Genomic DNA, 13234 nt, shown 5'->3' with positions numbered 1-13234 from the left:
CATCTTCTCCTTCTCAAGATCCTTGATTGTCTTACCCCCTCGGTTTTGGGACTGCGCCGTGCTAGATTTGCCAATGGAGGACAGGGAAGAGGCAAAGAGATCATCGAAGGTGGAGTTGGAAGAACCGCCGGTAGGCTTAGGGGAGAGGGCGGAAGGAGTAGAGGCAGAAGTGTAAGACGGATGAGTAGAAGAAGCAGGGGGTTTGGCTGCGTTGGAGAAAGGAATGGAAGGAGCGGCGTTAAGGGGCGGTGACATGGCGCCGTAACCAAATGTGGGGCCGGATGAATTTGACGCAGGAGGGGAGTACGCAGGCGTCGAGATGGAAGGGGCAGAAGTGGGTGTAGAGGAAGTAGCGGGGTTGAGAAGGTCAAAGACATTCGTGTTGGCGGGCTTAGCAGCAGGAGCTGGAGCCGGAGCAGGTGCTGGTACGGCAGACTGGAAGTCATCAAATTCATCTGTAAAAACACGTTAGTCACAAATAATGAGGCATGAAGCTCTAGAACTCACCGTCACCGCCAACAGCAGGGGCTGCATTAGCTGTTGCTGCTGATGCAGTAGCAGGAGCAGCCACAGGCTCATCGTCAAAGTCAAACAAGTTAATCTCCTTGGGCTTCTCAACTTCCTTCTCCTTGGCTACCGGCTTCGGAGGTGCTTGGGCCGTTGACCTAGAAATAGAAGTTGTCCGCCTAGGAGGTTGGTCGTCAAAGTCATCTGCTCCCTCGTACTCATCGAACTGCGACTGCTGCGCTGAAGTGTCCCGGAACCCTCGAGATGAGGATCTAAAGTCATCACCACCGCCATATCTGCCAGCACTCGATCCCGAGCCTACAGAATCGCTCCCAAAACCTCCGTATCGGCTGCCAGTCGAACTCATAAAGCTCATACCGCCATCATTACCAACACCTTGGTACTTGTTTCTGTTGGCTCGAGCCTTACGACGTTCTGTACGAATCTTGTCGACGTCGCCCAAGAGAAGGGCAATTTCGGATGCTCGGTTACGCACTGAAGGACCTAGTATTAGCGACAGAAGACTGCCAAAGATAAGGATGGAACGTACCGTTGATTCCTTGGTCTTTACCCTTCTCGTCAATGTAATGAAAACTTCGAAGCATCTTAATAGTCGAGACGTGCGCCCTGGCATCGTCAACAACACGCTCAGATCCGTTCTTCACGAGGAATTCAAGCAACGTCAGGGCCTATTGACGTGATGGTAAGTACGTAGTCGCTTTGAGACTGATTAATAATCATGGTCCCCACTAACCTTGTAGATCTGTCTCCACTCTCGGGCCTCCTTTCTGTTCTTTGGGTTAGACTTGTTCGACACCTCCCGATACATAGGTGAACCTACTCCATGAAGCGCGAATAGATTGTAGGCATGATCTCATTAAATTGAGCACTGCCTCTTGTCAGCATGTAGCCGTAATGTTGTCAAACAATATCTCACAAGTTATGCGTCCTATTGATACTTCGTCAGTTTCCATGTTCGAATCATGCTCACACACAGCGCTGGCGCTTACCCTTCTGCGATTTGCTGCATCAATGTAGAGCTGGCTCCCCAAGGATCGTCGTTTGTGGCTTCTCGCACCTTAGCCTCCATCTCACTAATGTTAAGGACGGCATTTTTGGCTTGGTTGTAGTACGATTTGACATCGTACATCGTCAGCTGGGACGCCTGCTTGGCGAGATCTGGAAGTGTTGCAGGTGTCAACATTAGGTAGTGCAGCTAAGCTGTTGACGGAATATACTGACTTTCGATAAGGTCCATGTTGGCTATGGCCGTCTGGCGATATGCTGTGTATGAATAGGCGTCCTGTTGGAGGAGCAGATAGAAAGCCAAAGTCAAAGCCAAGGTGGATGAATGTGAGTGAGTTCGTTGGGTGTGAGGTGAGCTTGACCGAACAAACGCGGCCGTGGCGGCGGCGGCCAGAATGGGAACCGCCGGAAATCTAACTCGTGGCATTTCTTGTCTGCCAAAACGATCCGACAAGCGACGAACAACGAAGTCAAGGATTCAACTTCCATCAAATCAATCAAGACTCGACATATGCATCGGCAAACTATATTATTAACAGACTATACCAATATATTACAGGAGGAGCTAACAATGTAACTCGAAATTAGACAGTTTACCAAAGTCTCTATTCGATGCGCTCCAAGTCCCAGCTGGCTTCCAACTCAGCCCAGGTTCTGGATCCTCCGACTTCGCAATCAATTGTCCCGGCAATCTTACATCGCTGATCATAAGATATCTTAGGCTTGTACGCGGTGCTTGCTACCCTGGACATCAAGTGCCTGTCGCCGAAGGAGACATGAACAAATCCAGCAAACGCGTCTCTTTGAAGGAGTTTCTTGGCCTCGATTGCCAGGTGAAGTTTGGCAGCTTCGATCTCGGTCGGAAGCTGGGAGTGCTTCTGGCAGCGATAGCGAGCGTACATCCTGTACATTATCCGTCGACGGAGGTTGGATGCGAGTCTGAAGGCCAGTATTTCGTCCTCTTGAGTGATTGGATACTGACCATAAGGGAGGACGACGACGACCTTGTGATAGAGCCGGAAAGGAATCTCGCCTCTTAAAAAGTTGCCCTTGCCGGCCCAAGTCATGATATACCCCTTGATATCGTTGCTATTCGATGGTGTGATGTTTTGCAAGACAGCGTCGACCGTGCAGTCGGACTTGTAGGTGTTTACGAAGCCATTATCGTTTGTGGTGTTGGCGGTGTTCACTAAGTCAGCTTCTTCTTTGTTGTCAGCGTTTTGTTGGCCATCTTGGTCTGAAGGGGTATCAGCATGCAAAATTAAGGAATTGAATACTTCACTTACCAGCTTCAATGGTTGACTTTGAGGGGAAAATGTCATCCGTGAAAAGGAAATCTTCGCAGGACATATATTTCGATGTGTAGTCCCAGTCGTATTGGTTGAAGCAGAGGGAGGTAGATGTAGGGTGCATTATTGGAGATTGAGGACTTGGTTTGTGGGAGGCGAAAGCATTGATTCATTTATTCGTAGGCAATGAAGTAAAGGGGTATTTATACCTTGCTAAAACGACAGCTTTGCATCCAGCGGCGTATAAGAGGAGAGTCGCTATAGAAACGGATATAGAGCCTCAGACGGGCGGATATCCCTCATGGAAAGTGGAATGCTTTTAATGACAGTACGCTGGCGAAGGGCTCAAAACAAGGCATAACCTTTGCCACCAGTCTGGTAACCATTATTGACTCCTCGTGCGGAAATAGAACGCGACTGATATAGACTGCGCAGTAGAAATGTTCGTACGTGATATATGTATATCCGCCATCATTTGCGCCGTACAGCGGGTTGGCACCGATTACTTTATTTAACATTCCTTTGGACATCACTTTAGCATGGAAGCTTTTTCTTGCCGTATACGAAGGTCATCTACGTGTATGTGAGCTACTTACTTATCCAGAAAGTACATGTTCAGACAGAGCAAAGCTGTCCATATTCTTAATTTAATGATTTATGAGCTTTACACATGTTTGCTTATCAACAAATGATCGGTCGATTATATCAGTTGGTTTAGATAGTGGAGCTAATAATAAAAATGAGTTATTACTCCAAGGTCGGCGGTTCGATCCCGTCATCGATCATTTCTTTTTGTTTTTGTTGCTTGCTTCCTCTTCATCTGCGGTTCAGCCCTTTTCTGCCTTGATTCTTTCTTCTTGCATCACATGCATCGCACTTAAACTGCGAGAGCATCGTCATCATTTTATGTATTTGGATTAATTTCGTATTTATCCATAACCAATGAGGCGAACAAGAGGGCAATGTGTGTGGAATAGGTGGGCCCACTTACTGTGCTCGAGCATCGCATTGCCTATAGACAACAATTTGCAGACAGGGCCGGTAAGCAGACACAACGTCTTAACAGCCACCAGACCTTTGTGCAGATTAGCTTTGGTAAGTATGCTTGAGTCCATAGGATGCAAACGAATGAGGCCACACATAAAATGAGGGCTGCTGCGTGCTCTTGTTGCTGCATTACTTGAACTGTGAAAGGGGACTACTTTATTCTGTCCCCCATTTAAGAAGGCTTGTCCATGACCGCATCCATTTGCACGACTTAATTATACATCGATGCTTTCTTGTCATATTACAACACGACTATATCCTTCAGATCGTTCCATCATCATGCCTCGCTCCCCATCTCCAAGTCGCGATCATGACCGCCCGCGCTCCCGTTCCCGCTCCCCACCACCCCGCAAGAAGCCCAAGGAGCTCTCATTCTACAAAAAATCCTCATCCTCCATGGGTTCCCTCTCCCACCGCCGCGACCCCCTGGACGAACCCACTTCAAAAGAACGAGCTGAGGCTAGAGAACGCGGAGAAGTGCCTAGAAGGTTTGGAGGTACGAGGGAGCAGGGTGTGAGGAATACGATGGGGAATGTACCTTCTGCATCTGTGGGCAGTTTTAAGAGAGGTGGAGATCCCCTGGATCGATACGGTGTCCGAGGAGATCCGAGAGATGAGAGAAGGGATGATTATGGGAGAGGCGATGCTTACAGGTTGGATAGAGATAGAGATGATAGGAGAGATAGGGACAGGGATGATTATCGAAAGGATAGGGATCGAAGGGATAGAGATCGGGATAGAGATCGGGATAGAGATAGGGACAGAGATAGCGAAAGGAGAACAGAACGTGATAGGGACGGATCACGTCGAGATGCTCCCCGTGCTGCCGCCCCAAGTTCTACAAGCGCACCTCCGCAAAGGCCGGCCGCCGCTCCGAGTGCAACATCCATGAGGTTGATCGAAGTTATTGCGAACGACCGTTTAGGACGTAAAGGTATGTCTCTTCTTTTTCAATTTGTGGGACTGTTATTGATATGTGAGGGTAGTGCGAGTCAAGTGCCTCCCCACCGATACTGTCGGCGACCTCAAACGTCTTATCGCCGCCCAAACCGGTACGACGGCCCAGAAAATCCAGCTCAAAAAGTGGTACACTGCGTTCAAAGATCATGTATCACTGCAGGATTATGAGATCCACGATGGAATGGTGAGTCTCTGGAGAACTGCGAAATTTCATGAGTACTGATGAGTATGCACAGAGTTTGGAAATGTACTAAAATCTAATCAAAATTGAATATATTGTAGCTACATGCATTACTTCTCTCGGCCTTTCATCTTGATACAATAATCTAAAGTTTACCTCGACCCTCCATTTCTCCTGGCTTCCCGAAAACCTCCTCATAAACCTCCCCAACCATGTCAACGAGATCACCAGTGACCATACTTCTTCCTTTTTTCTGGAAGCCTCGTTTTGAGACAGTTCGGTTGAACGTGGAAGCACCATATGCCGCAAGGACAGGGATATTCTCTGCAATAGCCTTGTCTTGGGGAGGGGGATGACCTACATGCCTGGGTAAGGTTAGCTGACCCTCCGCTTAACATCTTGTTGTCAACGATAACTCACTCATAAGTTCCCCGAACCCATTCGCTACCCCAAGCGAGCAGAACACCGGTACTACCACTCAAGATATCTCCCTGGCCGCCGACCCGCTTCAAGCCCCCTTCGACCTTGACTTCCAAGTAATTCTGCTCTTCTGACTCATCAGAAAGAAGTGCAGATGGAATCTTCAGACCGTTGGAGATGATATCGCTGGGACCTTTCTGAATGATGGTGGCATTGCCGAGAGCAGTAGCCAGCTGAGGACACAATGAGGTATGGGGGCCAGAGGCATTAATTTTCTGGTAGTTTATCAGCGTGGACGGGCTGAGATGAAGGACGGTTCTGGCACCTACCATTGTGTCACAAAGGCGTTTGAATTCCATGACATTGGGAGTAAGAATGATTCGAGGGACACCGGGCCAGTCCATCACTACCTTGGGCTCATTCTGGAACACCGTCAGCATGCCTCTCATATATGTCATCCTCAGTAGGGCATGACCTACCTGGACAAGCCACAATCCATCGGCGTCGACGACAACACCCATCTGCTCCATGTCCTTGGCCAGCTCAAAGGCAATCTTGGCACAGCTCTGCATGTGGTCATCCCTTCCCAGGCCAGGACCAATGATCAGTACATGCAAGCGAGACATGACGCCCTTGAGGGCGGACCTGATGTCCTCTCGAGACTTCTGAGGGTCGAGGATGGTGTGGACGATCAAATCCGGGGAGCTGAGCTATTGTCAGGTCTTGCTATTATAAGCAAGCGAGTTCAACATACTAGGTCTTAATAACGGCTCCAGCAGAAGGTTCACAAATAACATGGGCTAAATCAGCTCCAAAGCGCATGGCGCCCATAGAAGAAAAGTAAGGCGCTCCTGAATAGCTGCATTATTGCTCAGCTTGAGGACTATTTTTATAAAGATTGTAATGCCACTTACTCTCCCGATCCACCAAGGACACCGATTCGACCTGCAGATACGGAGAAGTCAGACAGTGATTCCCGATGTTCCCCATAAGCCAAACGTACCGGCTTGACCCTTATGAAGCTTTGGGTGGAGAGGAGGGATCATGCTCCTCGCGAGGGAGAGAATGTGGGCGTGTTGCTTTGATGCCATTGCCGTTGACCTTTGTTGGAAAATAGTAGATTTCAGAAATGTGAATAGGAGACTCCAACAGACAACCGAGGAACGACGTCAAGAGGGCATTCTCGGTGGAGGCCGTATGACGTAGACCGGCACAACCCAATTACAAAAATACATCACAAAATGCGTTTGGCTCATTAGAAAAACTCAGATGGTTGATTACAAAGTAGATCACAGCTGCTAATGACCAACCTCCACTTTGGCGTCTGCTCTTCCACTAACCGTCTCCATCAAAAGAATCCAACGAATGTACTGCTTTGTTTGGTCTGCATCATCTCTTCAGCGCAATCCTATATTTCTCCAGACTATCAACTAATGATACCATCTACAAGTTCAACAAATCACTCTGCATTTAGAGTGTCATACTTATGGTCGCCTGCTCTTCAACGTCTATCCGACGACTTGCCTTCGAATGTCGGACGATCAAGTATGGTGCATGATTTGATCAAGTCATTCGACTTACTTGACTTTGAAGAGCTGAAAGAGAGGTTCTCGAAAAGCGATAAGCCGGAAGATGAGGATGGAAAGAGTGAGGATGATGACGATAATGAAGCGGACAGGAACGAAGTTAACAATGGAGATAAACAAGGGGCTGATGGAGAGCCCCAAAGAAGAAAACCGGGCAGCCCGACTGAGTCTCCACCCCACGCCCAAAATAAGAAAGCCACAGTCGTATTTCCTCAACCAAGTCTAGGTACCAAGGCATGTCTCCTAAAATACCATGATCGCTCATACATAGGTAAGTCATCGTGTAAACAAGCTGAAATTAGGTTGCTAACTCGTATATCAGAGCGCCTTCTAATGGCTCACATCGACAGAGATCCTAATGATCCTACTCATCTCCCTTCTTCACCTTCGTCATCCGCTTCTTCTCCCCGGCCTGCCAAGATTGCTCGCACAGATCCTTACAATCTCTCGCACGACAATCCTGTATTTCCAACTTTAGCGTCGTACATCTCCCACGTAACAGCCGCTACATCCACGGCGTGCCGTCTGCTTGCCACTGACAAAGCTGACTGGGCGGTATGTTGGGATGGTGGCCGGCATCATGCGAAAAGAAAAGAGGCTGGAGGATTTTGTTATGTGAATGATCTCGTCCTGGGTGGCTTGTTGCTCTCCCGCGAAGGGCGAATACCATTACCGTTGAAAGAAGGGGAAGATCCGAAGAGGCAGAGGACAAGGGCACCAAGGATACTCTACCTTGATATGGACCTCCACTACTCTGATGGAGTTTCAGCAGCCTTCCACTCCCCCACAGTATATCCCTACCCCTTGAAAGAAGGCATAACCCCCCCGAAACCACCAAACGTCCTGACCCTTTCCGTCCACCACTCATCTCCCATCTTCTTCCCTCCTCCTACACCCCTCTCTCTCCTACCCTCCCCAGATACTGAATCTCCGTTCTCTCTCTCCATCCCACTCTCAGCTTACCCTTCCCGCCAAACATATGCGAAAGTTTTCAACCAATGTATCCAGCCGATCCGCGAAGCTTGGGATCCAGACTACATCATTCTCCAGCTCGGCACTGATGGTCTTCCTGGAGATAGAGTGGGCCAGTACGGAAACTGGTCTGTTGATGGGGAAGGAGGGATCAAGTGGGTTGTGGAGCGAGTGAAAGAGTGGGGGAAGAAAGTTTGTGTGACAGGTGGAGGAGGGTATAGACATGATAATGCTGCTAGAGCGTGGGCCGAGGTCATGGGCGTCTTGGTGAGTTATTACAGTCTGCATGGAAGGGTAAACAGCTGAAGACAGTACGGTAGCTGGATAGAGACTTTGTCGAGGACATGCCTATTCCCCACCATGATCATTTTGAGCAGTACGCTCCGTCTTTTACTCTACAAGTGCCAGACAGCAAGTGATTCGTTTCCTTTGTCAAGGCCAAATAATAACAAAAGAAGTCTAGGCCATATGAGGGACGAAAACAAGCCAGAAGATCTGGAAAAGGCTGCCGAAGTGTTCAACGTCCTCGCTGAGAGAATTAAAATCATTGTAGACGCCAATTCATAGCCACGGCCATACACAACGCATCTATACATAATGTTACTAGGCTTTCAATTAAGTAACTACGCAAACTTCTTTCCCTGCTCATCACACCAGTTCCAAACCTCTTCTATCCTCTTCTTATCCAACAAATCAGATCGGCAGATACCGACGGTGTTGTAAGGGACGACGTATTCGCCGTTCAAGAACCAAGCATCGGGTAAAGGAAGGGTCGCGGCGTAGAGCTGATTGAGAGCACCTGTGGAGGGGTCCCGGGTGAACAAATGCTTTTTTACAACGTTAGCTTATTAACATAGTTAATTCGTGAGAGAACTTACTCTCAACCAGGGAACCCATCGATAAAAGATTCCAACGAAAGGTAAATGGTTTGTCAGATTTGTCGCAACCAAACCTACATCAGCAATTATATAAGTATTCTATCGGTCTAACTTGAAAAAGGACGACTTGCCAGGATGGACAGCAACTGCAATCAACCTTCCCTCTTTTCCATAGGTATCCTCAAGATATTTCGCACTCGCAATGTTACCCCACTTGCTCTGTGCATACTCAGTCCACTTGTCAAGTTCGTATTTGCCTTGTCCGGAACCGGTGTCAGAAGGGTCTCGGACAACTGATTTGATGTTGACACCTCCCTTGGGTGCCATGGAGTGTCCGGCGGAGGAAGTCAGGATGACTCGGGAAGGAAGGCTGGGAGGGGAAGAGAGAAGAAGTGGTAAGAGGAGAGTGATGAGACGGTGATGGCCGAGAGTCTATATTTACTGGTCAGTTATGCAAATGGATTCACTCAATGTGTACGTACATTGGTACCTAACTGGAGTGTGTATCCCTGCTTTGTGTATTGACCTTCAGGACTGTAGATGGAAATGGTCATTAGCAGTAGCTCAATGGACACAATCGGCGGGACATACGTAGCCATGATACCAGCGTTGGCAAACAAGAGATCAAGCTTCTTCTCCTTGCTACTAGAGTATTAACATGATTTTCTGATGGGTTTAATGCACCTACTTCAAAAACTCCTCGGCGCATTTCTCCACGCTCGCCAAATCAGTCAAGTCCAATTGGATAATCTCCACCCTGCCCTTCTTATTCCCTCCAGCTTTATCGAGCTCCTTGCTTGGGTAAGTCACACCCCAAATCCCCCTCTCTCCTCCCTTCTTGATATCTTCGGCAGCTTCTTTGGCTCGTGTCAAGTTTCGGCAAGCAATGTAGACTGTCGCGCCGGCGTTGTAGAGTGCGAGAGCTGTTGCGTAGCCGGTACCCGAATTTCCGCCTGTGATGAGTACGACCTAAAGAATATATCAGCGCTGATTTCATGAGCTGCCTGAGAGATGGCCTACCTTGCCTTCTTGATTCTCGATCTTATCAATGCTCCATGTTGGCTGGACCCAGAAGAAACATGGGAAACCACAATGGATGATGACGTTGACCTGGTAGCGGATCCAGAGCCATATGTTGGACCAGAGACTCATTGTAGAGAGCTGCTTCTGTATATGGGAAAGATGAAATGGTAACGGGAAGAAAATCAGCGAAAGAAAGGATATATCGCATAATGGGCCTTATTATCGTCGCCTACATGTACTGATGAAGTACAAGATGACGACACTAGCCTCGGGGCAGCCAGATCGTCGGTTATTAATTATTACCATTTTTTTGACATTTCCCACAACTGTTTGCTGCTTCTTTTCGCCTCCTCCTACTATGTTGAACCTGGAACTGATGATTCTTGCTTTGTTACTTCGATTATTATTGTTGATCGCTTTCCCCTTATCTTTGATTGATCCTTGCCCTTTAGCCATTAATGAGTAGATGTGACAGTCTGAGCATAACAGAGTCCACCACTGGCAAACCATCATCCTTCTTCTTCTTCGCTAGGGTAACTTGCTCCATCAACACGCCCAAAGGACGACACAGTCCAATTCATGTACCGTTTCACCTATTGTACGAGGCAGAGCCATGCACAATTATAGACAAGATCAAGACGCCTCACAGTAGTACTAACGCGACATTTGGGACCAACGAAAAACCGTGCGACAACAAATGATAGGCTATATGACTGCCACAAAATACTCGTATCTTAACAGCTACGACGACAATGAAGAATTCAATCGCACTAAACGCATCAACCCAACATTCATCCGTATCACCTCGTCCTTTGCATGCCCATCAAGATATCAGCGGCCATCAACACCTCCTGCACCTCCCAATCTGCCTGCTTGGACTCTCTCAAGGGGTACACTGGGCTTGGTTCGTAGAGTCCAAATCCATATGATGAAGAGCATATCTTGCCATCCGTGCCAGCTAAATCGGGCTTCGCGACAACATTATCATCATCACCGGTCGCACCAAAACTGGAGGAGGATTCCCTGGACCAGTCGCATTTATATGCCGGCAGGGTTTTGTTAATGGAGGCGAAGTGCCGTTGTTGTGGCGTGTGATGGTACACCTGTATTGACGACTTAATGTCTGTCCTTCGTTGTTCTTGGACGTCAGTACGAGCCCCTGTCTCGTTGGGGCGAACTTTTTGGCCCGGGTCCGAGTGCTGCCTAGCGTGGATGTTTTTAGGCCTTTTGACTTCCTCCTGTCGCCTGCCGCTTTGTTGACCCTGATCCTGTGTGAATGACGGCTTGCGCTTTAAAGCTATACTGACATGGGTGGATTTGCGATTGGCCTGCGTAGGTGTCTGAAGTTCTTCGTAGCTAGGAGTGGAAGATGGAACGTTGGTTGACCGAGTGTTGCCCATCGTTACTGAAGGACGGAAGGCGCGTCTCTTGTTAGAAATATTAAAGAATGCGGCCTCAACTGTCAAATTGTCCGCCTTGAGTTCTCCAATAGCAATCTTGCTGACTATCACCTTCATAGCCGCGGTAGGTTCGACAAGGCCTTCGACCATTGTATATGCTGGCTCGGGAATTTCTCCGGAGGCATAGGCTTTCTTTTCGTATTGGCGACGATTCTGAAACTGCCAAAAAAGTCAATGGTGTCTTGGATGAAGGGTTGAATAACGCGTACCCATATATTCACATGCTTTGTCCTAGTACCCATCCACATTGCCAATCTCTGCCGATCAACCTTTGGCGGACTAATGTCATTGTTCCACTGGACCTCAAGTATCTGCAACTGAGGAATTGTAAATCTTTTCCTTGGCGACATCTTGCACTTGAGCCGGTCGAGCCACGGGGCCTCCAAATAGTCCCATTCGTTTAAACTTTTCTTGTCGATGGAAGCTGCCTTGAATGCTTGGCTTTGCTCGTTATTCCACCATTTTGGCACCCAATCCAGATGTGGCCCAGCATCTTGCCAAGGAGTGATGGCGGGGGGCTGAAGGCCGGCGAGGAATTGCAGGACAGAAGCGTCAACGTCGTGTATCTTTGGGTAGGCGTTTTCGCTGTTAATGGAGCTCTCCGACGCGGCTTGGGGTGATGTGTCATCGTCTGAGTCCGAGAGGATGGGTTCCTTGGCGTAAGTGTGTTGTTTAAGCTGATGCGAAATAGTCCTAGGAATCGACTTGCTCCTGATACGAGTGGAGGATCGAGGTCGTTCAGAAGCTATGTTGAAAGACATGATGAGGAGAGATTTTTAGTCAGAATGACTTGGCTGAGGATACGAATCTATGATAGTGTAGGAATAATGATGTGCTAGTGGAAGAGGAGGGTTGCTCCACCGGAAAGCTGATGTTTTACAGGTACTTGACGAGATTACTAAGAGATGGGCACAAGGGATGGCGTTGATTTTGAAAAAAAGAGAAAGGCAAAGATGACAGTTGAGGGTGAAGAAATGAAAGTGAAATGGCGGTGAGCTTTTCAACCATCTGGCGGTGATGTTGGGGCATTTTTCGAGCTAGAAAGGGGTCCGTGCGTCAAGTGTACGATGACTTGCACCGATGATTGGGGTTGGTTGAAGCGTCTGCTGGCGAAAGCGCCGGGTGAGAGAATGCGTGACCATTATAGCACTAGCATCCAAGAGTTAGTTCGCTGAGTGACTGGACCACAGTGGATGTAAATAGAATCAAATAGGGAATAACAGGCAAACCGGACGAAGAGGTTAAAAAGGAGAAATGAGAGCGCGCTCTACCCATGTACAATCATTGCGGCAACCAGTGGGTCAACCGGCCAGCAAGTTTCGGGTTCTTTGCATTCTGCTTACCAATAACGGAATGCACAAAAGTCTCCTGGCTTGTGATACAACTCACCAACGCTTCGGGCCCCTTCTGCCACTTGTCTAGACGATGCGCGTAATTGCCAACCTTTGATAGTCGATCATTTTATACTTCCTTTCGCCCAGAAAGGGTGATCAAGTTTGCTCATACAGTATAAGACGGCAAGTGGTGGAGAGCCATCGTCATGTCAATGGGAAGCTCAATCCAAGACATGAGTCAATGTGATAATGATGATGACCGGTCCCTCAGCGATGTGGAGATAGCACAAAGTAGTGTACAATATAGTACACGGTCATTTACACGTCCACGATTTTCATATTGACGAAAAGATGATTTGAAGTTCCGCGTTGACACCATGGTGTGATTTCGAACCCCACAGGTTAATCTTGCATGTGGCCAGTGGCCAGCATGTTGCGCCACGCAGGGTATAAAGTTTGGCTGACCAATGTCAAGTTGCTGTCTGCAAACATAATCAGCAATCAATATCTAACCAACCTATATTAGATTCATGATAGCCATCCATTTCTTT

At 48.1% G+C, this 13234-nt stretch overlaps 7 protein-coding genes and 1 non-coding gene across 8 annotated transcripts in view; 3 read left to right on the top strand and 5 right to left on the bottom strand.

The window, feature by feature from the left end:
• The window catches only part of CNBI1600 (hypothetical protein), a gene marked incomplete at both ends in the record, with an annotated part of 1873 nt that extends 108 nt beyond the window's left edge, over window positions 1–1765 (bottom strand). The window contains 8 exons of the mRNA XM_768453.1: window positions 1–455; window positions 508–1002; window positions 1058–1196; window positions 1262–1295; window positions 1349–1402; window positions 1445–1456; window positions 1518–1686; window positions 1750–1765. The exon at window positions 1–455 is cut by the window's left edge and continues 108 nt beyond it. Of these exons, the coding sequence (XP_773546.1) occupies window positions 1–455; window positions 508–1002; window positions 1058–1196; window positions 1262–1295; window positions 1349–1402; window positions 1445–1456; window positions 1518–1686; window positions 1750–1765 (1374 nt within the window). The remainder of the gene's footprint in view (window positions 456–507; window positions 1003–1057; window positions 1197–1261; window positions 1296–1348; window positions 1403–1444; window positions 1457–1517; window positions 1687–1749) is intronic.
• A 373-nt stretch (window positions 1766–2138) lies between these two features.
• Window positions 2139–2946, bottom strand: CNBI1590 (hypothetical protein; the record flags this gene model as incomplete). Its single annotated transcript, XM_768452.1, has 2 exons — window positions 2139–2770; window positions 2820–2946. The coding sequence occupies 2 exons, from the start codon at window positions 2944–2946 to the stop codon at window positions 2139–2141; spliced, it is 759 nt and encodes a 252-aa protein (XP_773545.1).
• Window positions 2947–3516: 570 nt separating this feature from the next.
• On the top strand, window positions 3517–3607 carry CNBIt120. Its single transcript is given in 2 exon segments — window positions 3517–3556; window positions 3571–3607. It is a non-coding gene; the product is annotated as a tRNA-Ile (tRNA).
• Window positions 3608–4148: 541 nt separating this feature from the next.
• On the top strand, window positions 4149–5083 carry CNBI1580 (hypothetical protein; the record flags this gene model as incomplete). Its single annotated transcript, XM_768451.1, has 3 exons — window positions 4149–4803; window positions 4856–5013; window positions 5066–5083. The coding sequence occupies 3 exons, from the start codon at window positions 4149–4151 to the stop codon at window positions 5081–5083; spliced, it is 831 nt and encodes a 276-aa protein (XP_773544.1).
• Window positions 5084–5155: 72 nt separating this feature from the next.
• Window positions 5156–6521, bottom strand: CNBI1570 (hypothetical protein; the record flags this gene model as incomplete). Its single annotated transcript, XM_768450.1, has 6 exons — window positions 5156–5375; window positions 5431–5852; window positions 5910–6135; window positions 6185–6289; window positions 6345–6375; window positions 6434–6521. 6 exons carry the CDS (start codon window positions 6519–6521, stop codon window positions 5156–5158), a joined length of 1092 nt encoding a protein of 363 aa, XP_773543.1.
• Window positions 6522–6731: 210 nt separating this feature from the next.
• On the top strand, window positions 6732–8555 carry CNBI1560 (hypothetical protein; the record flags this gene model as incomplete). The annotated part of the gene is made up of 4 exons (XM_768449.1): window positions 6732–7287; window positions 7339–8255; window positions 8309–8399; window positions 8452–8555. 4 exons carry the CDS (start codon window positions 6732–6734, stop codon window positions 8553–8555), a joined length of 1668 nt encoding a protein of 555 aa, XP_773542.1.
• Window positions 8556–8611: 56 nt separating this feature from the next.
• CNBI1550 (hypothetical protein) lies at window positions 8612–10018 on the bottom strand (the record flags this gene model as incomplete). The annotated part of the gene is made up of 7 exons (XM_768448.1): window positions 8612–8815; window positions 8867–8940; window positions 8998–9298; window positions 9349–9400; window positions 9458–9508; window positions 9555–9835; window positions 9887–10018. 7 exons carry the CDS (start codon window positions 10016–10018, stop codon window positions 8612–8614), a joined length of 1095 nt encoding a protein of 364 aa, XP_773541.1.
• Window positions 10019–11107: 1089 nt separating this feature from the next.
• Window positions 11108–12110, bottom strand: CNBI1540 (hypothetical protein; the record flags this gene model as incomplete). The annotated part of the gene is made up of 3 exons (XM_768447.1): window positions 11108–11134; window positions 11197–11508; window positions 11559–12110. The coding sequence occupies 3 exons, from the start codon at window positions 12108–12110 to the stop codon at window positions 11108–11110; spliced, it is 891 nt and encodes a 296-aa protein (XP_773540.1).
• Between the last annotated feature and the right edge of the window lie 1124 nt (window positions 12111–13234).

The sequence above is a fragment of the Cryptococcus neoformans genome, chromosome 9 (genome assembly GCF_000149385.1).
Source record: "Cryptococcus neoformans var. neoformans B-3501A chromosome 9, whole genome shotgun sequence".
Taxonomy (NCBI): Eukaryota; Fungi; Basidiomycota; class Tremellomycetes; order Tremellales; family Cryptococcaceae; genus Cryptococcus; species Cryptococcus deneoformans.
Note: the sequence above shows the minus strand (reverse complement) of the source record. Positions and strands in the feature narration are given on the sequence as shown.